The following is a 21,766-nucleotide window of genomic DNA, read 5'->3' as shown; positions in this document are numbered from 1 at the left end:
GGGGGGGAATGCCATCAAGCTTTTCATTTGTGTTTTGTGGTGCGCTCGAAATTGCGGAATTATTATTTTTTATTTTTTTTTTAAATCAGACCAAACTGCCTGGACACGTCCTCGATAACCTTCAGCTCCTCTCCGACATCTGCACCATCGACTACCCGATGCCCGACAACCCCAAGAGGGCCATCGTGTACAGGAGGAGGAGCAGCGGCGGAGGCGCAGGAGAGGAGAACCGTAGCAGGAACAGTGAGGAGGAACAGAAAGTCAAGCCGGAGGCGGCGAAGAGACCGCGCGATCACTCGGTACCCCCCCTGCAGATCCCCAAAGAGGAATATCCCTCCGTGCTGGTGGTGGACGCCACAAACACCAATGAAGTCGTTTTGAGGTACGCGGGGGAAGTTTTGGAAGCGCATTCATTCGATTGGTCGATCTCACTCGTGTTTCAAAAGGTACGTCGGGGAGAGCTACTCGCAGGCTCAGGAGCAGATGGAGGATGAAATGAGGGAATTTTACGGGACGGACGAGCACAAGTCGACGCCGTGCTCCTCTCCGTCGTCGGGCCAACTCGTGGCCGTCAAAACGGAGGAGGAGGAAGTTCTCAGAGCTCAGGTGTGCGAGCTCATGACGGAGAAGGTCAAGGTGAGAGGATGTCAAGCGGCTCCGTTTTTTTACATCAAGAATTTGAAATTGCCCCCCTCCCCCCGTGGCTTCACAGGTGCACTTTGTGGATCACGGTTTCTCCGAAGTGGTTAGCAAAGCTAAACTTTTTGAGCTGCCCGAGAAGTTCTACAAACTCCCTTTCCAAGCCACCAAGAGCAAATTGGCAGGTGGGCCAAAGTGGCGTTGCCACGGAGACGACAAAGAAAAGAACACAAAGCGCTCGCCCTCCTCCAGCATGATGGGAGTTTTTTTTTTTTGTGCGCGCAGGCCTGGAGCTCTTCCATCGGGAGCCCGCCGTGCTGAAGACCTTCGAGGCCATGGCGAGCGGCCGCATCCTATTGGCCGAAATCCTGCAGAGAGGGCAGACGCCCTTGATGGTGTTGTACGACACGTCGCAGGATGACGACGTCAACATCAACGCCGCCTGCATGAAGGCCCTGCAGGACGAGAGCCTCATCAGTCCCTTGGAGGTAAAAAAAAAAAAAAAGATTTGAGGATGGAAGCGCAGCACGCCAGACTTCTGATCGGCCGCGTCGCTCAGGTCAACAGCGCTTACATGAACGTGACCATCACCAGCGTGTGCTCCGACGGCACCTTCTACTGTCAGCTGCCTTCCCGAGGACTCGCCAAACTCAATCGGATCCTCGACAACATCGAGACGTACTTCCACTCGCAGGTGACGCGCCGTTCGTTTCGTACGAGTCAAATCGCACCGTTACCCCGGCGAGGTGGCGTTTGCCCGACTCGAAAGGCCCTCCGAAAAGTCTTTCGTGTGAGAACGCGTTATCGGCGTGTCAAACGAGTGGACAGATTGAGATTAGGGTCGGTAATCTGGATTTGATGCTTCGCCAAGCCACTTAGGATGCGAGCGGCGCCGCCGCCGCCGCTCTCCTTTGAAAGCTTTACGTCCGCGTCGAGGTAAAACGGGGCTTTTGGCGAGCAGCAGGCAACGGCGAAGAAAACTTTTGATGTGCAAAGCTTGAGGAAAAATGCTTATTTCTCACAGGTAACGTCAGAATTTTTGGTGTCCAGGCCGTTCTGCGGCAAAGGATGCGTGGCTCGCTACAAAGGCAAATGGTCCCGTGTGGAAGTAAGATTAGAAGAAAATTGCCCCCCCTTCCCCCCCCTCACCGCCCATGCCGTTGACGCTTTCCGATATCTGCCCAGATCACAAATCTACACGGCAGCAGAGTGTTGGACATCCTCTTCCTTGACGTGGGTGTCCAGGCCTCCGTGGAAGTGTTTGAGCTCAGGGAGATTCCACAGAAGTTTCTCTGTGACCTCGTGGCCATCCCACCACAGGTTGGCATGAATTTAAAAAAAAAAATCATATTGGGAAGAAGAAGCAATTGATTCTGTTCTCCAACACGTGTTTAGGCTGTCAAATGTTGCCTGGCAGACCTTTCGGTCAGCGTGGGATCCTGGACTCCAGATTCGGTCCAGTGGCTTCGGGAGAAAGTTCTCAACACCACCGACTGCAGCATGAAGGTAAGAGAGTTGATTTTTCTTTGATTTAAATTTTTTTTTTTTATAATTGCCTTCTGAAAAATCTGCACGCCTCACCACCTTTACATCGCTATCAAATTGATGTCCTCACATGAAATCGGCACCTCAAGGTGGCCAAGGTGGACGAAAGCAAACAGTGCGTCTACGTTCACCTCTTCACCGACAAGAACTTCCACGACCCAGCTTGTAGTCTCAACCACCAGATGGCCCGGTCTGACCTTTTCAAACAGCAACCCGATGTCTACCTGACGAGCCACAGGTCACTTTAACACGTTGGGGAAAAACAACGGGAACACATTTTTCCTTCACTTCATTCCTGTGTTATTTTTTATTCTTTTTGTCATGACTCGCAGTCCCATCAAGATCTCGACACTCGCCGCACCCGGCAAGACATCGAGCGGCAGTGACATCACCAACGGCAGTCCGAAGTCTTCTTCAATCGCGAGCAAGCATCATCTCAGAAGGGTTCCATCCGGACCCAAAGCAAGTGCCGGCAGCTCACCCGGGGCTCAGTCGGTCGCCTCCTCCTCTTTCCAGCTGCCACCTTTGCTCACGCTGCCCCCTGCAGGTCATCATCTCAATTCATTTTGGGCTTCCTTCCAATCCCGGCTGGCCTGTTTTCTCAAGCTGAGCCGTGATTGGTTGTTACCTGAGCAACTGTGATGTCATTTTCACTTGACAGCAAGTGGCAAAATGGCCGCCCCCCCTCAGTCGGACAAAAGTGTTGTGGATTTTATTGCAGAACTCAAATTACACAAACACAATGTCGTGCTTAGACAAGCGGGGCGGCACGCAACGTGTGAGAGGAAAGAACATTTTGGGGTTGACTTCCCCTTTAAGAAATTCAGCAGGGGAAAAAAAAGCTTTTTGCGTCAAGAAAACGTATCAAGCTAAACGGTGACTTGAATGCTATTTTTTTTTCTTCAGTGACATCGCTAACATCTGAACTAATATTCATTCATTCATTCATTCATCTTCCGAGCCGCTTGATCCTCACTAGGGTCGCGGGGGGTGCTGGAGCCTATCCCAGCTGTCTTCGGGCAGTCGGCGGGGGACACCCTGAATCGGTTGCCAGCCAATCGCAGGGCACACAGAAGCGAACAACCACTCACACTCACACCTAGGGACAATTCGGAGTGTTCAATCAGCCTGCCACGCATGTTTTTGGAATGCGGGAGGAAACCGGAGCACCCGGAGAAAACCCGGGGAGAACATGCAAACTCCACACAGGGAGGCCGGAGCTGGAATCGAACCCGGTACCTCTGCACTGTGAAGCCGACGTGCTAACCACTGGACTACCGGGCCGCCTTCTGAACTAATATGACCCTTGTAATTCAACTTTAAGGAATGACGTCATATTACGGGTGTTGCACTCTTTTCACAAGACATGCATATATTTCTACAACCGGGACACATCATCATCTGTGATATACATCTAAAAATATATGTTCTCTATTTGAATGTATGCTTCACATGGGTCGACTCCGAGAATAAAAGCGCCCCTCACGCCAAGGCTGGAAAACAGAGGGGCATTTTTCATCTAAAATGCTGCATTATGGGTAAAGGGCAGGCGCATCAGACCAATACTGTATCAAGCCTCATGGCCCTAGCCCCCAAAAATATAGCCCGAACAAAAAAACTCAACCGTTGCACCGAGTTTTTGTGATTCTTAATGTGTCAATCAACATTTATGTATATTCCTGCCATGACTGTTTAAATTCTTTTTTTTTTTTTTTTGTCACTTCCAGGAAACAACATGGACGTGTACATATCAGTGGCGTGCCATCCAGGCCACTTTGTCCTCCAGCCCTGGAGGGATATGTACAAACTGGTGGTGCTGATGGGGGAGATGATCCTCTTTTACAACCAAACCGATGAAAGACCTCTCCACGTGCAGAAGAATCACGTCTATGCCGCTAAGGTGGAGAACAAGTGAGTGAAGCGCGTCACCGAAATGTTATTATTATTATTTTTTTTTTTTTCTGAACGCGCGCGTGCTCCTCCACCGCGCAGCTGGTATCGCGTTTTGGTGAAGGGCGTTCTCAGCAACGGGCTGGTGTCCGTGTACCAGTTGGACTACGGGAAGCACGAGCTGGTCAGCTGCACGCAGCTCAGGGTTCTAAACAAGGAGTTCCGACAGCTGCCCTTCCAGGGAATCACCGCTCAGCTGGCCGGTGAGTCTCAATTCCAAAGCCCAGATTTCATCGCCGCCCGGCCTGCTTCCTTTTCAACCGACAAGAACCGTCTCGCCTCTCAGGAGTGAAGACCAGGCAGTGGTCCGAAGAGGCGTCCATCGTCTTCAGGAACCACGTGGAGAAGAAGCCCCTGGTGGCCCAGCTGGAGGCGGCGCAGGAAGCGGCGAACCCCTGGGACAGGAAGCTCACCGTCTTCCTGGTGGACACGTCGCAGCAAGACTGCGACATCTGGGTGCATGACATCATGGCGGAGTTTGTTGACAAACTCCCCGACCAATAAGGCAGTGGACAGTCATAGTTTGCGCTGAAGAGAGTTTGTCCATTTTCAAACCATTTCTGGGACTGAAAAGAATGGAACTATGAGACTAAAGGGAGCAAAGTGGAGCAAAAATATTGCCCCCTGCTGCCCATATTTGAAACTACAACTAGCATTCGAACTTAGTGACAAACACTGCGTAGCTGCGCCGTTTTAAGTTGACGTTCAAGAGGCAATTATTCGCATCCTTTCCGGGTAGGGGGCAGATATTTGACGTGAATGAATAGAAGTCACTTTGACAATAATGTGCCACATTCCACTTGTTTTGAAATCCGGTCGACTGGACACGAGACTGAGCCGCACTGGGAACTAATTTATTACCGAATGGAATCTTACACTGCAATTTGCGATTTTATTGAACAAGATTGAAAGACTTGTGGAATAAAGTATATGTGAGAGGAGCACATTCTTCAGTGTTTATTTCATGTCCCCCGTGGGGTGAACAAAAAGTTTCAATTTTTTTTAATTAAAACAGCAAAAAGCTTCTTTACACGTCGCTTCAAGTGTTCGGTGTTCCTTCGGTCGTCACACGATATCGTGTATGTTGCACTCCACACAGTTGATCAAGTATTGCTGTTGAGGGGTTGGATTCTGTGCGGGTGTCTCTTAGCGGATGGAGAGCATCATCACAAACTCTGAGGAGGACCAGAGAAACGACTTTATACAAATGAAACCTCCACGCCCCCAAAAAGGGTCGACTTTCCCCATTTTCACCTTCAAAGTCAATATTTCCATCTGCGTTGATGTCCAATTCCTTCAGGATGTCTTCCAGCTCTCCTTTCTTGAGCTTCTCCCCCAGCAGGCTTTTGGCCGCCTCCCTCATCTCGTCCTGCGTGATCTTGCCATCGCCGTCCAGGTCAAACTTGGCATGACGACAACAAGACGGCAAAGGTCATGTGAAAGTATCCTTTCATCCAATGTGGTGGTGTAAAAAAAAAAAAAAAAAAAAAAATCGAGGCCCACCTGCAAGAATGCCGACTGGAGCTCTTTGAGTCCGAGCATGTGTGCCGTCTCGCCCATCATTCTGGGTCCCATCAGTTCGGTAAAGTCTTCAAAGTCCATGAGCCCGCCCACTACGGGGGGGGGAAGAATTGCAACAGTAGCTGCATAAATTAGCTCAGGCAGGGATGGGCACATTTAATAAATGCATTATAAGCAATGCACCTCAATAATATGACAATTGTGGGTGAGTTGGTTTTTGTAAAAGAAAAAAAAATACTCTGTACTGTACAAAATGACTTCTTGCACTTCATGTTTGTTTCTTGTTTAAAAATTTTGTGCCATCCTTGAATGGTCATTTTTTTTTTTCGCACGAGGCCTCTGCACTGGAAGAAAAAAAATTACAGGGTTGTTTTGCTTGCTTCAAACCCTTCGGTGTTGCGATAGTACATTAAAAATGAAATACTTTGGATATTAATAGCACTTATGCGTGTATGTTGCTTTGCATTGATGAGCTATTGTGCCCCCCCCCCCCCCCCCCCCCCGTCCAGCATTTAAGCATTTAAGTTGCCCATGCCAGGCGGCCCGGTAGTCCAGTGGTTCGCACGTCGGCTTCACAGTGCAGAGGTACCGGGTTCGATTCCAGCTCCGGCCTCCCTGTGTGGAGTTTGCATGTTCTCCCCGGGCCTGCGTGGGTTTTCTCCGGGTGCTCCGGTTTCCTCCCACATTCCAAAAACATGCGTGGCAGGCTGATTGGACGCTCTAAATTGTCCCGAGGTGTGAGCGTGGATGGTTGTTCGTCTCTGTGCGCCCTGCGATTGGCTGGCAACCGATTCAGGGTGTCCCCCGCCTACTGCCCGAAGATGGCTGGGATAGGCTCCAGCACCCCCCGCGACCCTAGTGAGGATTAAGCTGTTCAGAAAATGGATGGATGAATGAAGTTGCCCATGCCTGCAAGGGAAGTGCGTTTGTGTGTCCTCACTTCTCATTTTGATCTGCTGCACAATCTCCAGCAGTTCCATCTCGGTGGGCATGTATCCCATGGTCCTCATGCACTCAGCCACATCTTTGTAGTTCAGGTAGCCGTCCTGGTCGTAGTCAAACTCCTTGAAGGCTTCTTGTAGCTCTGTCAAAACAAGGCGACGGACCTTGAGAGCACCTTCCAAGAGTGGATTAGCGCCACTGAAACATGAATTGGGCTGCGGTGCGTGAGGAGCTACCAAATAGTGCGCTAAGCGTTCGTTTGAGTCCGTCTAATTTGCGAGACTTACCGTCTAATTCACCTTGTGCCAATTCTCTCTCCTGTTGAAAGACAGCAACACCGTCAAATACGTTGACAGCGATGCAGCACCAAAATCACCTTTAAAAGCATTTTTTTTCTGGATTTGTTTCATTCGGTCACATGGGTTGCTGCTGTCCTTTATCAGAGTGAATAATGTGAATTAACAAGGTTGGAAAATATCCTTTCAACTATAAATGCTTTTTAATCGAGGTTAAAAACGATGCTCTCTTCCCATATATATGATTAACACACTGCAAAGTATTTTTCCGTTTTCAAAAATGTTCTTGCACTGTATGCTCTTTTTGTGATTCTGATGAGCTATTTTGTAATGCCTTTACTTTGATTTTAAATCTCCAACTCCTTTGTACGGTACATGAATCATACTGAGTTACATTGTGAATAGAACATGGGATTCATCAGTGATTCTCTTTTTTTGAGTACTGCCTAAGTACTGGGAGGCGTGTAAACAATCTGAAATGTTTTCGTTTTTAAACACCCTGTATACCCAGTCAGCAAAGGCACCCCCCCCCCCCCCCCCACGGATTCGAGTTTGTACAATCAATGGGATCAGTTGCAATGCATATATGTGAATGATAAAAGTAAATTGCACATTTGTTGAAAGAAATGTAAGGTGCTTCATGAAATGTTTTGTAAAAGATACATTCATTAAATTTCAACATTTTCCAAATGTTCTTGTGCTTCTTTATACCAAAACAAAGTAGAGACATGTTGTTTTGGTTGTTTATAGCAAAGTATGGTATCATTTTAATGGTCCGGCCCACTTGACATCTACCGAGGCCGTATGTGGCCCACCATGTGAAACGAGTTTGACGCCAGTGATTTATAGTAAGGCGTTTTTAGCCGAAAAAAACGAACATGTATAGTAAGGCGTTTTTATACAAAAAAAACGACCATGTATAGTAAGGCGTTTTTAGCCGAAAAAAAACGACCATGTATAGTAAGCCGTTTTTAGCTGAAAAAAACGACCATGTATAGTAAGGCGTTTTTAGACAAAAAAAACGACCACGTATAGTAAGGCCTTTTTAGCCAAAAAAACGACTATGTATCGTAAGGCGTTTTTAGCCCAAAAAAACGACCATGTATAGTAAGGCCTTTTTAGCCAAAAAAACGACCATGTATACTAAGGTGTTTTTCGATGACATTTTTAGCAGAAAAAAACAACCATGTATTGTAAGGCGTTTTTAGCCGAAAAAAAACGACCATGTATAGTAAGGCCTTTTTAGCCAAAAAAAACGACCATGTACAGTAAGGTGTTTTTGGATGAAATTTTTAGCAGAAAAAAACGACCATGAATAGTAAGGCCTATTTAGCCCAAAAAAATGACCATGTACAGTAAGGCGTTTTTAGCCAAAAAAACGACCATGTATAGTAAGGCGTTTTTAGATGAAAAAAACTACCATGTATAGTAAGGTGTTTTTGGATGAAATTTTTAGCAGAAAAAAACGACCATGAATAGTAAGGCCTATTTAGCCCCAAAAAAATGACCATGTACAGTAAGGCGTTTTTAGACGAAAAAAACGACCATGTATAGTAAGGCGTTTTTAGACAAAAAAAAACGACCATGGATAGTAAGGTGTTTTTAGACGAAAAAAAGACCATGTATAGTAAGGCGTTTTTATCCGAAAAAACGACTATATATCGTAAGGCGTTTTTATCCGAAAAAAAAACGACCATGTATAGTAAGGCGTTTTTAGACGAAAAAAACGACCATGTATAGTAAGGCGTTTTTAGATGAAAAAAAAACGACCATGTATAGTAAGGCGTTTTTAGACGAAAAAAACGACCATGTATAGTAAGGCGTTTTTAGACGAAAAAAACGACCATGTATAGTAAGGCGTTTTTAGACGAAAAAAACGACCATGTATAGTAAGGCGTTTTTAGATGAAAAAAACGACCATGTATAGTAAGGCGTTTTTAGACGAAAAAAACGACCATGTATAGTAAGGCGTTTTTAGCCGAAAAAAACGACCATGTATAGTAAGGTGTTTTTAGCCGAAAAAAAGACCATGTATAGTAAGCCGTTTTTATCCGAAAAAAATACCATGTACAGTAAGGCGTTTTTAGTCGAAAAAAACGACCATGTATAGTAAGGCGTTTTTAGATGAAAAAAACGACCATGTATAGTAAGGCGTTTTTAGCCGAAAAAAAGACCATGTATAGTAAGCCGTTTTTATCCGAAAAAAAATACCATGTACAGTAAGGCGTTTTTAGTCGAAAAAAACGACCATGTATAGTAAGGCGTTTTTAGATGAAAAAAACGACCATGTATAGTAAGGCGTTTTTAGCCGAAAAAAACGACCATGTATAGTAAGGTGTTTTTGGATGAAATTTTTAGCAGAAAAAAAACGACCATGTATAGTAAGGCCTTTTTAGCCAAAAAAAATGACCATGTACAGTAAGGCGTTTTTAGACGAAAAAAACAACCATGTATAGTAAGGCGTTTTTAGACAAAAAAACGACCATATATAGTAAGGCGTTTTCCGAAAAAAATGACCATGTATAGTAAGGCGTTTTTAGCCGAAAAAAACGACCATGCCGTGTAAGGCGTTTTTAGCCGAAAAAAACGACCATGTATAGTAAGGCGTTTTTAGCCGAAAAAAAACGACCATGTATAGTAAGGCGTTTTTAGCCGAAAAAAACGACCATGTATAGTAAGGCATTTTAACTAAAAAAAAACGACGACGTATAGTAAGGCATTTTAGCCCCAAAAAAACAACCCTGTATAATAATGCGTTTTTCAACGAAAAAAAACGACCATGTATCGTAAGGCATTTTAACCCAAAAAAATCCTAACGGTTAGGTTTAGGGTTAGGGGTTAGGGCTTAGGGGTTAGGGGTTAGGGTGCTGCTGTTGTCTTCTTCTCTGGTCAAAACAGTGTTTTTGGATGAAAAAAATGAACGGTTAGGGTTAGGGTTAAGGGTTAGGGTGAGGGCCTTTTTGGACGACATCATGAAAGATGTGGCTTAGTTGAGGTTGAATTCAGGCTGATATCAGGAACCCATTCTGGCCCAGCGTCGGGCCGGAGTAGGGCCGGATATGGTTTTACAATGCGGCTCAGATCCGGGCCGAATGCGGCCCACATCATGGATTCCAGACGTGGGCCACTGCAGGACCGTCATTCATTGAGGTATGTGCGCCGAGTGTGCGTGCCTTGTCTGCCCCAGAGCTGGGCCAGACCAATTTTGCTGACTGGGTCGTAACACCCCTCGATTTGGGATATATATATATATATATTTTTTGCGTTAATGAAAAAAAAAAACTGATATTCACACGATTTTACAGAAAGTAAAGAACACATGGTGGACAAAATTAAGCACAGAAAAATAAATACTCAAGTCGACTTTTTTTTTTTAGGCATCGGCATTATAAAGTACTTATCTCTTAAGTTTACTTCATTGTACTTGTGGAATTTCACTTCACGCGACAAGAAAGAGGTCGTCTACTCACAGCCCCGAACACACTGTTCAGCACAGAATTGTAGACTTTGTTCATGCTGTCGTTGTGTTTCTTAAATTTTTTGGACGACTTCTTTGGTGTCTCGGACGCCGAGCCCGATGGAGACGCTTGAGACGAGGCCGCTCCACTTTTGCAGGATGCCCCCCCCAACCCCCAAAGGCAATGTGAGTGGGCGCTCAAAGTTTTTGGGGAGTGCACATGAATTTGAGAACACATGTGAGTTAGGAACTAATGGAATGAAACATACCCATCTGTGGATGTGGAATCTGCTGAAATCGTCGATGAAGTTCTCTCTCCTGCCTTCGGCATGCTGAGTAAAAAAAATTTTTAAGAGAAAGAGGGGAAAATGTATTTTCGGAACGTGTTGCTAGGAGCTCCCTCACGCTTGTCTACGATTTCTTTACCTTCATTTGTTCTCCCCTCCCCAAAGTGAGAAAAGGACTGCGTCCAGAGTTACTCGACCCTTGCTGCCGGCTCTGATCTGATCTCTCGCGTTTGTCTTCTCGTCCTGACCTCGTTCGATCGGAGAGGCTTAGCAACTAATTAGCGGGCTAAACATGCTGCCAAATAAAGCTCAACGTCATAGCTGTGTGACCTTGGCCTGAAGGTTGCCCCAAATTCGAGCAACTGAAGCCTTTCCGACGTGTGGTTCTGATAAAGAAACCAAAATCCATCCATCCATCCATCATCTACCGCTTATCCGGGGCCGGGTCGCGGGGGCAACAGCTTTAGCAGGGAAGCCCAGACTTCCCTCTCCCTAGCTACTTCTTCCAGCTCTCCCCGGGGGATCCCGAGTCGTTCCCAGGCAAGCTGGGTGACATAGTCTCTCCAGCGTGTCCTGGGTCTTCCTCGGGGTCTCCTCCCGGTGGGACATGACCGGAACACCTCACCGGGGAGGCGCTCAGGAGGCATCCGAATCAGATGCCCAAGCCACCTCCAAAGCCACCAAGAAACCAAAATATGATCATCGTAAAAATTAAATAAGCATAATTAAATTGGCCACTCACGAAAGGAGTTGCACGGGAGGAGCGTATGAGGAGAAGGGAGAAAGGAGACAGTGCGGAGGGTGTGAAAGGTGGGTGACTAAAAGCAAACTATGACAGACACGTGAGAGAAGAAAGGAGAAGGGTGGCTTGAGGGAGGTGTGGGAAGGAAATGTTGGCGGGGAACCTTGCGAGACACCAACGGGTTTCGTGCCGGGTGTGGGACCCGGGAGAGGGGGGGGGGCAAGTCCCTGACGGGGGCCGACTGCCCAGGATCGAGGATCGATCGCGGCGCCGACAGTCTGTTGTCGTGAACTCATTCCTTGGGGTTTGGCGCCGCCATGTGGTTGGTAGTGGTACGAGACAAGAGAAACTAGCGACTGTTTTTTTTTTTCAACATGAACTGTACAGTAAAACTAACAATGACATGAGGTTACAGTGTAGGAAGGCATTTTCTTAGGAAAATGACATGACAGAAATGACAGGCATTTTGATTTGAAAGAAAACAATGCTGTAGTAAGGCGTTATTTTTTTTTAGAACAGTGGCATGATGCAAAAGGAAGGTATCTTTAATTAAGAAAAGCATGTTGTTTAATAAAGTTTTCAACTCGCAATAAGCACGTCGGCTTCACAGTGCAGAGGTACCGGGTTCGATTCCAGCTCCGGCCTCCCTGTGTGGAGTTTGCATGTTCTCCCCGGGCCTGCGTGGGTTTTCTCCGGGTGCTCCGGTTTCCTCCCACATTCCAAAAATATGCGTGGCAGGCTGATTGAACACTCTAAATTGTCCCTAGGTGTGAATGTGAGCATGGATGGTTGTTCGTCTCTGTGTGCCCTGCGATTGGTTGGCAACCGATTCAGGGTGTCCCCTGCCTACTGCCCGGAGACGGCTGGGATGGGCTCCAGCACCCCCCGCGACCCTAGTGAGGATCAAGCGGTACGGAAGATGAATGAATGAAAAAAAAATGAATGTTGTTTAATGACACTTAAAGACAGATGAACGATAAGGTAAGCCAATTAAAAAAAATATATATATATATATATAGAGTAAAGCATTTAACATGACGTGAAGTATTGTAGTGTTTTAATAGATTTATACTAAGGCCATTTCTTTCATTTTTAAAACATATTTACGAGACCAGAACTCTTAGCACGTTTTTTTGTTACACCCCCTATGAAAAGAAAATATTTTGCGCCCCCCCCCCCAACTACATACCGTATAATTTATCTATAAAACTGTTAAGTACCGTACGCCTTGCGCAACTCTGACAATGAGCGGACCACTGCCACCGACTGTGGTGTATGTGCAACCCTAACCTTAACCCCTAACCCTAGTTTGACACCCCAATTGGAAACCCTTGTGCTCATTTGAAACCTTACCCCATCATTGAAAACCTCACCCCAATTTCATCCACCACCATTTTCTGATCCGCTTTATCCTCACAAGAGTTGCGGGGCGTGCTGGAGTACCCGGAGAAAACCCACGCAGACACGGGGGAGTACGTGCACTCCACACAGGAAGGAAGTTGGAACCAAACCCTGCACTTCTGCACTGTGAGGCGGATGTGCTAAGCAGTCGAGCACCGTGCCGCCTCCTAATTTCATTATTTTCAAGCGTGTCAAGTCTTGCCAAAATCCGTAAGATTGTTTACTAATAATAGTACACTATGGCCTGTGTGACTTACCGTGATCAACGTCATATGTTGCTGACCCACTTTAGACTGAACTGGAGATCTTCGCATGAGGCAAAGCTTCATCTTTGGGGTGTGGACAACACTGCGTCCGTCCTTTGCATTCATCCAAAACGTTCTCATGAGGGCGAGGATGGTGGTCGCCATGGTAACTAGGCCCAAATTGCTGGGGAGGGATGACCGTGACGCAAACCCTCCCCTCGTGTCTGCTCGCAGCGCTCGTTTTTTTCTGCTGCTTTGAAAACGACGCACACCAAACACCCGCTGTCTGTCGTACATTCCGCATGTGGCTGTCGGCTTCCAGTCACGGCTTCCTTACTTTGCGGCCCCTTCTTTGGATTCCTCGCCTGCTCTTGAAGCGTATCTTTCCGCACGCGCCTTATTTGACGTGTGTAGGGTGTTGCCAACATGATGCAAAATGTGGTGTTCGTAAGCTTGCACGAGATGTCCTCATGGCCTTCGTGTCTCTTGGACTGAAAATTTATACATATCCTATGAAGTTAGCGAAAAAGATCTTTCCACGTGTGGCTCGGTTCATCAGATCATCAGCAAGCTCTGCGGAAGCCTGACATTGAACATGTTCATTTGAATCAGGTGCGTTGTAACAGGGAGACTTGGAAAACATGCAGTGGCCCTCCAGGACCTGAGTTTGACACCTCTGGTTTGGTTGATTGCAATCGACGGGCCCCTCCAAAAAGTATTGGAATGTCAAAGTCAATTCCTCTTGTTTTTATTGTATCGTGAAGACATTTGGGTTTCAGATCAAGACATGGACAGAAAATGTGAAGTCTAGCTTGTATTTCTTGATATTTACATCGAGACGTGTTAGCCAACTCGGGACAGAGTGTCTTTTGTTTGAAGCCACCAACTTTTCAAATGAGCAAAATTATTGGAACATTTTGATGGACGGTTGTTTTTATCTGCTCAGGTGTTGCCTTTTCGACGGATTGCTTCAAAATTTGCCGCTTTCTGAAGAAGAAAACAGAGGGAGAACCCCCACAAAAACAAACGAGAACTGAGAGCGGCTGCAGTAAAGGCCTGGAAAAGCATTTCAAATGAAGAAGGCGACAGACTGGTGAAGTCAGTGGCTCTCACATTTTCTGCCTCCAAATATTCAACGTAGTTAATTTCGTTTAATTAACTCTTTCATTCCACAAGACATACATGTACGTCTTTTTAAAATTAGGCCCCGCCTACCAAGGACGTACTTGTACGTCAAAGTCTTTTTTTGTGTCGTAGAGAGGAGGAGGGTCTGATGCAATCTGTCAATGAGAATAAGCCGTTTGCATTGTAAGTCATGTAAAAAAACGACCAGTAGGTGGCAGTGGTGCCTCAGGTGCTTTTACCAAAAAAATCTTTTGTAAATTCATTCATTCATTCATTCATCTCCAGAGCCGCTTGATCCTCACTAGGGTCGCGGGGGGTGCTGGAGCCTATCCCAGCCGTCTCCGGGCAGTAGGCGGGGGACACCCTGAATCGGTTGCCAGCCAATCGCAGGGCACACAGAAACGAACAACCATTCGCACTCACACTCACACCTAGGGACAATTTAGAGTGTTCAATCAGCCTGCCACGCATATTTTTGGAATGTGGGAGGAAACCGGAGCACCCGGAGAAAACCCACGCAGGCCCGGGGAGAACATGCAAACTCCACACAGGGAGGCCGGAGCTGGAATCGAACCCGGTACCTCTGCACTGTGAAGCCGACGTGTGTTTTACAAAAAAAAATCTTTTTTTTTATGCTGAAAGAAGAGAGTTCAAACTTTATTTCGGCAGGCTCCATGTTTATATAGCATTAGCACCAAATATTCTGTGGACCTTGCAAGATCGGTCAAAATTCACAAAAACGCTGGGATTGAGGCTGTTGCTCCAGTGAAAATGGCTGGGATTGAATGAGTTAATCATGTCTGTTCCAATACTTTTGCTCACCTGAAAAGCGGGTGGTTTCAAAACAAAAGCTGCTTTGTCCTGAGTTGCTTCATATATTCACATGTGTGGACTTTAGCTCTTGACCCGAAGCGCAAATGTCTTCAGTAGACAACAAAAACAAAGCAAGTGACCTAACAGTTGCAATACTTTTAGAGGGACTGTATATACTTTTATAGCAAATTACTGTATTCGGGTCGGTCGATGCCAAATCACCCAGTGGGTTTAAGCAAGCAGATTTTGGTTTGAATGAAACTTGGTGCACTTGTTGCTAGTGATGGCGCAACTGTTGTGACTGTATCAACAAGGCCCGTTATGTGACAATTGAGCTCGTAGATATAAAACAGGCATGTCCAAAGTCCGGCCCGCGGGCCAAATCCGGCCCGCGGTCGAATTTCATCCGGCCCTCGGCCCCTGTCATAAAATCAGTGCCGTCTGGCCCGCAGGTTGGGCGCAATGGAACACGTGTTGCATTGACTGAGGTATCGTAGACTGGGGAGTGATGTTTCATAGAGTACTGCTTCCCTCTAGTGGCTAAAAGAGTAATAGCATTCACTAAATGAGTAATAGCATTTAGACACTAGAGGGCATCACTCACGAGTTAACAAGACATCGCTCCGTGTTTATATTGACTGATAATGTCATATTTCAAATGATCCTTGCAGTTGTGGATATGTGTATTGCTTGTTCATTTCCCTGTTGTTCGAGTCAAAGGTTTTGTGACTATTGAAAAGTCACGGTGATACATTTTATGTTTCAAATCAATCAATTTGCAATCAGGAGACTTCTGTTTAAGAAAATGTCAAGTGAATAAGCTGTTGCATGTGATATACCTGTTTCAAATGAACCAAAGGAAATTCTTAAGATTGTTGAAATTAAAATAAAAATGGAAATGTGAAACAGACTGGCTTACTAAAATTTGTTGAACAATATTGTTGTTCAATGTAAAGAATGTCAGCCAAGGTCGGCCCCCCGACATTTTACCACATAAAATCTGGCCCCCTTGGCAAAAAGTTTGGACACCCCTGATATAAAAGGAAGATGGCCACATCCCTTTTTATGCCGAAAATATCAACATTCGGCAGGATCTTGCTTCCCGACCCCGTCGGCTGTTCTGAAGACACGTCAACAGGAAGTATCGACAGCTACGATGAAGGCGAAAGCAACAGCCGAAACTGTAAGCCGCGTAAGAGTTTTCTTCATTTTCAGAATTTTGGGGAGTGATTTCGCACGGAATGACACGTTTAATATTGCACTGAACTGAAAAAAAAAACCAGACCGCACAACACAGGGAGTAAGAAGTATATAACCAAGTGTATTCCCTCTGTTAATGTACACATATTTAGAGTCATCTCACTGGAACACTTTACAATAACATTTAGAAAGAACAGGGCGACATCGAGGGTTGGGCGGGGTTGGGGGGAGTATGGAGTGAGGCCGAGAATACAAAAAAAAAAAGTGGCAGCAGAATCATGGCGCAGGTCTGTCAGTCTACAGACACAAAGATATAGAAAAGCAATCCTTAGAAAACAGGGACACACAATCTGCCAAACAGAGACAAAAAAAAATGCTGGACAAAAAAAAATAGATTTGGGTTCGCATGATGGGCAAGTACATACGGCAAATTTTACCAAAGGCAAACCAAGAACAACAAAACAAAAAAGATTTTCCTCCTTGCCCAGGATCACGGACATGTTTTTTGTGTTTTTTTTTTCTTTTCGCAAACAGGAAAGGTTGTCAGGAGGGAACACGGTTCTCTTTGTGATGGCAAATATTTAGACATTTCACAGACTTTTTTCAGCTTTTTTTTTTTTCTTATCGTGGTACATTTGTCTTCTTTTAATAGAGCTGAGAAAATTGGAACACGAGAGTACTTAGAACTCCCCTTTTCCAGGGAAGAGCCCACGAAGAACCGCAAAGGCTACCCCCCCTCAGTCCAAGTCAGGTTCCGGACAGGGGCCCTTCCAGCCTCGCTCTCTGTCGCAGAATTCCCATTCTGTCCATTCTCAAAGCAAAGAGAGTGGAGGCCACAAATTTCCTGACCGGCAGCCTCTGCGGGTTTCAGGCGGTGAAATGGTTTCGGACGGCAACAGAGTCATAGCTACACTGTCTCGGCCAACTGTCTGGTCGCGCAATGTCTGTCCGTATATTTAGCATCATATATAGCAGAAACCGATTGCTTGGCGAGCATTTTTTTCCTGCTTTGATAGTTGCTGTAGAAACACTTCCTCCGCTAGCCCACCAGAGGGCGCCAGAAACACAACACAGACGTCCAAGGGGGAATTTGGCCAGCCGTGCGTCCGGAGTTTGCTGCTGCGGTGGTATCGCACGAAAATTGCTACTATGTTTAGTTTATTTTTTTTTTCTTCTCAGAACTCCACGGAAAGAAAAAGTTTGATGTCTTTTGTCCTCGATGAATACTACATGCTTGAAACACGGCACAGGTCGCGTCGCGCCGGCTGCCGAGCACCGTAGACGTGGCACGAGGGCGAGCGGGAGAGAGGAGAGAGATGGCGTTGACGTAGCGCTGGATACTGTTGTCGTGGATACTGATGGTGCTTCTGTACACTACTGGAGAAATAACTGAAGCCAATCGGCTGTTGGCACAGAAGTGGCGAGAAGCGACGTCCCGAACGACGCTAAAAGTTAGCGTCGCCGGCCTCCTTCTTGAAGGGTTAGGATGGTTCTTTCCCGCTTCTCTCGTTCTCTCTCCCCCAAACGCGACCCGTCTCCCTGTGTCAAGGCGGCGCTCCCTCAAACGTAGTACTCTTTGTCTTTGTTCTTCTTGTTCTTGGGCGCCGTCTTGGCGGCGCCGGGCGGCTTCTCCTTCACCAGGGTGCCGTTGCTCTGCACGGCCGAGTTGCTGATGTAGTTGCGGCTCTGGTCCACCTGGTAGGAGCCCTCGTCTCGGTTGCGGTACTTGTACATGGCGTAGAGCAGGATGAGGATACAGAGCGCGGCGGCCGCGACGATGCCCACCACCATGCCCGTGGTGCTGCTGGACTGCTGCACCTCCACGGCGCCCGGTAGACCTCTCTCGGGGGACGTGGGGTCTAGGGTGGGAACGTGGGGGAATTCGGGAGGGGAGGTTATTCCCGATACCCTGCGGTGGCCGGGGTCCGACGAGGGCTGGGCCGGCGGCAGGAGCACCTGATCCCGGGTGTTCATTTTACCGGCCGGGATGTTGTTGCCGCTGCCGCCGGCCGCCCCCTTGACGCGGCGGCTGAGCTGATCGGGGTCGGCCGTGGGTGCGGAGGACGCGGGCGGGCGCTGGTCGAAAGGGAGACGCGAGAAATGGCCATCTCTGGGCTTTTGGCCCTCCGCCCCCGGGGGAGGCGGCAGGACGGTCCTGTCGGTGACCAGGGGGGAGTTTTTGTAATAGTCCTCGTCATCCGACTCGGTCATCTCGCCCGAGCCGTAAGCGGACACCTCCACGTTTTCCTCGCAGTCTTCCTGATCCACGGGGCAGGGGGGGCGCGCGTTGGGCAAGGGGACGGACTCTTTGGTGGTTTCGACTAAGGTGAGGAAGGGGCGATACGTGGTGGGGGGTGGGGGGATTACTGGGTAGCGGGTGGCCATGGAAGGGGGGTCTATCGAGTCCACGGTAATAATGGGCAAGACTATTTCACCTCCTAGGACAAGAAAGAGAGAGCGGGAGGGGGCAAGGGGTCAGAAGTCGAGACACAACTTGAACATGCCATGAAAACAGAAGCACTGGAAGTAGAGCACTACAAACTTCACATGGTGTTAGTTCTAAGCTAACTGACTAGTTCACAAGCACTAACTGCGCTGACTGAGGTAAGACTACAAGATGCTAGAACAGTGGTTCTCAACCTGGGTTGGATCGAACCGCAGGGGTTCGGTGAATCGGTCTCAAGGGTTCGACGGAGCCTTTGCCTCGGAGGTGAAGACACACCTGACTCAACATGCCAATTGGTTATGACACGCCCGCAGGCAGATTTTCACATGACATCGCTTGTCCAATCAGCGCTGAGGGAAATTTAGTTGGCTCAATCGTCAACGAGTGACTGTCGTGATGGTATGTCGTGTGATTTTATTGAATTTTTAAAAGAATTTTTTTAACACCGTAGCGCCCGAATATAAGACGGCCCTGATTATAAGACGACTACCTCTTTTTCAAGACTCGAGTTTGAAAAAAGACTTTTTGAACACCAAATTAATTTTTATACAGAAAATAATTAATGGGGAGTCAAGTTCAGCATTGGCTTCAATGATATCTGCCGCCATCTAGTGTCGTGAATGGTTATAATGTCTAGACCCCGACTATAAGATGACCCCCACTTTTTCAAGACTTGAGTTTGAAAAGACTTTTTGAACACCAAATTAATTTTTATACAGAAAATAATTAATGGGGAGTCAAGTTCAGCATTGGCTTCAATGATATTTGCCGCCATCTAGTGTCGTGAATGGTTATAATGTCTAGACCCCGACTATAAGACCACTTTTTCAGTCTTATTTCAATGCAAAAAACATTGATCGGAGTCAGTGTCCTTTCTGCATGATTTGTCATGCCAAGTTGAGCAACTCAAAACTGAAGGAAGACTTCTTTGAATCATATTTTTATGTTTCACTCATGATGGGGTTGAGTGAATGTGCAAATGAACTAACTGGTTGGGTTTGGTACCTCGAACAAGGTTAAGAACCACCGTGCTAGAACATTTTCTGTCCTGCAGCTGGCTAACGCTACATGCTATGTCAGTTACACAAGTTAAAATATTTTTTTTTACACTGAACAATATCAAATGCAGTGCTAATCTAGCAATAAGGCTGACCTAGCGCTGTGATGTGTCTGCTGTGATTGGTTGAGAAAGATAGCAAACCACGAGGTTCAGGTCACTTACATCGACAAATTGGCCGCATGATTTTTGCATGAAAAAAAAAATTACACAAAAGAAAGCTGTGTAAGATTGTTCTTGGATAGTGATCAACATCCCCCCCCTCCCTTCTTTACCTCCACTCGTGTCCTTTTTACCTCACGGAACAACCCTTGAGCGTCCCTCAGCCAAATTGTCGGGCTTACGTGGCTCATCTTTCATTCGCTTAATTGAAACCGATAGATGATGTCCCAAAAAATAGTCAATAGCGTGCTAATGCAGCCCCCCACCCCCACCCGAAAGCACACGTAAAACGGGTCAATGGCATTCTTAATTAGCGGTCACCGATACGAGTTTCTTAATGATCCAATTGATCGTCAAGCCGCTGTTATGTCATTTGCTTTAGCGCGCCACCGAGTGAGCACGAAAGCTCGTTTTGGTCTCGAATGAAGGAAGTGGAGAGTTAGCACGGGCGTCTTCACGCGACAGGAGAACAGCACGTTTTAGAGGGCGTGTTGGTGGGGGGTGGGAGCGGGTCACGGGAAGGGTGGGGGGGTTGTTCATGTCATAGCAACACAACGGTCAGAAGACAAAGCAGCAAATCACAAATTCCACGGCTTGGTTTTTACTTGGGGTGAATCGGGGGGAGGGTCGCTCAGAAGGGAGGAAGGGGATGGGACGCCCGCCTCGGGTCAGCTCAGCCCCCGCCCGAAAACAAACATTTTTTTTTCAAATCATAAAAATGCTTTGTTATCAAGGTTGATTGCATTCATAGCCACAGAAATGTCAACACACAACACCCCCCCGCCCCCCCCCACACCGAGGCCTTGAAGAAAAGAGACATGTGAGAAACAAACTTTAAGCACATTCTTCTCTCATGCGTTTCACTTGCGCAAAAGGCTCGTTTCCATGGCAACGACGTTCTCATTTCGCCCGCTTTGTGTTTGCCTCGCTCGTGTGTGTTTGCGGGCTGCGTTTCACCTTGTCGCCCGAGAGGACGGACGGTCACCTCGCGGCAACAAAAAAGACGAGCTGCGCAAAGTAGAAGTTGGCTGGATTAGTTTGGATTGCTTTTTTTTTTGGGGGGGGGTGGGGGGATGAATTGGCGCCAAATGACTTGTCAAAGTCACACGCCTTTTCCGGAACGAGGCGGCGCAGTTCGATCCGGCGCGCTTTAAAGCGGCTTCGGCGACTTAGCCCTCAAACACACCGAGAGGCGACTCCTAGCCCCGCCTCCCCGTCTCCTTCCCCGTGACCCCCGAGGGTGACTCGTCGCACCCCTCGTCCCTCGTTACGCAGCTCGCACAGGCCACGGAACCCAACAGCGGACTTTCGATCCAGACGTGGAATCGAGATACGGCGCGTATAAAAAAGAACAACGCCCGATTGTCTCTGTCTGAAACGAGCACCTAAGCGATAAAACAGGAGCGACCGCCGCTGATTCTGCCTGATTGATTGGGCCGGACTCTCGCGATTGGACGGCGGCGGTGAGCCCGCGCGATCAAACATCTTCTTTATCTCCGGCGCGCAGGACGATGAGTCACCCGCGCTTGTGTTTACTCAGAGGGAGCGCGGGGGCAGATGGGCGCCGATGCGGCCGTGTCGTCCTCCTGACAAACATCGTTAGGCCGGCCGTCACGTCGGGGTGGGGGGGGGGGGGGCGGCCGTTTCAAATATTTACGGCGAAGAGGTTGTCGGGAGCGCGAGGCGCGTCATCAATTTGGCCGTGATTGGGCTGCGGATGGAAAAATACGCGCGTCATGAGATGTTTACAAATGCCCGCTCATGCGGAGGGATGACGGGGGGGGGGGGGGGGGGGGGGCGCGTTATTGAGGAGCTCCGCAACATTTTTCTCTCGAGCTCAGAGATGTTTTTGGAGGTGCGGACTCTTGAGATGAAAACGATCTTTTTTCCTGCTGGATTTGTGTGAGTGCATTGCAAGCATCTCCTTCCGACTTCATG

The 21,766-nt window shown here is 47.4% G+C and overlaps 3 protein-coding genes across 17 annotated transcripts in view; 1 reads left to right on the top strand and 2 right to left on the bottom strand.

The window, feature by feature from the left end:
* The window catches only part of tdrd7b (tudor domain containing 7 b), a 221,898-nt gene that overhangs the window by 3,858 nt on the left and 196,274 nt on the right, over positions 1-21,766 (top strand). For 2 of the 3 annotated variants that reach the window (XM_052067021.1, XM_052067033.1), the window contains 13 exons: positions 90-382; positions 447-636; positions 713-824; positions 925-1,127; positions 1,199-1,333; positions 1,664-1,747; positions 1,825-1,959; positions 2,035-2,145; positions 2,274-2,422; positions 2,517-2,731; positions 3,912-4,095; positions 4,177-4,337; positions 4,421-5,076. In XM_052067021.1, the coding sequence (XP_051922981.1) occupies positions 90-382; positions 447-636; positions 713-824; positions 925-1,127; positions 1,199-1,333; positions 1,664-1,747; positions 1,825-1,959; positions 2,035-2,145; positions 2,274-2,422; positions 2,517-2,731; positions 3,912-4,095; positions 4,177-4,337; positions 4,421-4,638 (2,190 nt within the window). In that variant the 3' untranslated portion in view covers positions 4,639-5,076. Of the gene's footprint in view, positions 1-89; positions 383-446; positions 637-712; positions 825-924; positions 1,128-1,198; positions 1,334-1,663; positions 1,748-1,824; positions 1,960-2,034; positions 2,146-2,273; positions 2,423-2,516; positions 2,732-3,911; positions 4,096-4,176; positions 4,338-4,420; positions 5,077-21,766 lie in introns of those variants that run through there. The other variant, XR_007962592.1, reaches the window with a different exon arrangement.
* On the bottom strand, positions 5,077-11,034 carry si:cabz01076231.1 (calcium-binding protein 4). 2 transcript variants are annotated; one of them, XM_052067531.1, is made up of 8 exons: positions 10,777-11,030; positions 10,620-10,682; positions 10,364-10,499; positions 6,885-6,915; positions 6,596-6,739; positions 5,638-5,747; positions 5,389-5,536; positions 5,077-5,309 (listed from the first exon to the last, which is right to left on the bottom strand). In XM_052067531.1, exons 2-8 carry the CDS (start codon positions 10,679-10,681, stop codon positions 5,281-5,283), a joined length of 660 nt encoding a protein of 219 aa, XP_051923491.1. In that variant the 5' UTR covers position 10,682; positions 10,777-11,030; the 3' UTR covers positions 5,077-5,280. The 2 variants fall into 2 exon arrangements, with proteins under 2 accessions (XP_051923491.1, XP_051923498.1); XM_052067538.1 differs by lacking the exon at positions 10,364-10,499 and having other exon boundaries at positions 10,777-11,034.
* LOC127601505 (neurexin-2-like) overlaps positions 16,265-21,766 on the bottom strand; it is a 344,756-nt gene continuing 339,254 nt past the window's right edge. For 11 of the 12 annotated variants that reach the window (XM_052066883.1, XM_052066919.1, XM_052066875.1 and 8 more), the window contains one exon: positions 16,265-18,601. In XM_052066883.1, the coding sequence (XP_051922843.1) occupies positions 17,724-18,601 (878 nt within the window). In that variant the 3' untranslated portion in view covers positions 16,265-17,723. The remainder of the gene's footprint in view (positions 18,602-21,766) is intronic. The other variant, XM_052066893.1, reaches the window with a different exon arrangement.

The sequence above is a fragment of the Hippocampus zosterae genome, chromosome 1, assembly GCF_025434085.1.
Source record: "Hippocampus zosterae strain Florida chromosome 1, ASM2543408v3, whole genome shotgun sequence".
Lineage (NCBI taxonomy): Eukaryota > Metazoa > Chordata > Actinopteri > Syngnathiformes > Syngnathidae > Hippocampus > Hippocampus zosterae.
Note: the sequence above shows the minus strand (reverse complement) of the source record. Positions and strands in the feature narration are given on the sequence as shown.

Bases quoted from the DNA above. Each gene is read 5' to 3' on its own strand.
- si:cabz01076231.1 (XM_052067531.1), bottom strand. From the start codon at position 10,681: ATGCCGAAGGCAGGAGAGAGAACTTCATCGACGATTTCAGCAGATTCC. The intron at 6,740-6,884 runs GTAAGTCTCGCA...TTGTTTTGACAG, and splicing joins GGCACAAGGTGAATTAGACG to AGCTACAAGAAGCCTTCAAG. The intron at 5,748-6,595 runs GTGAGGACACAC...CCCCCCCCGTAG, and splicing joins GCAGCAGATCAAAATGAGAA to TGGGCGGGCTCATGGACTTT.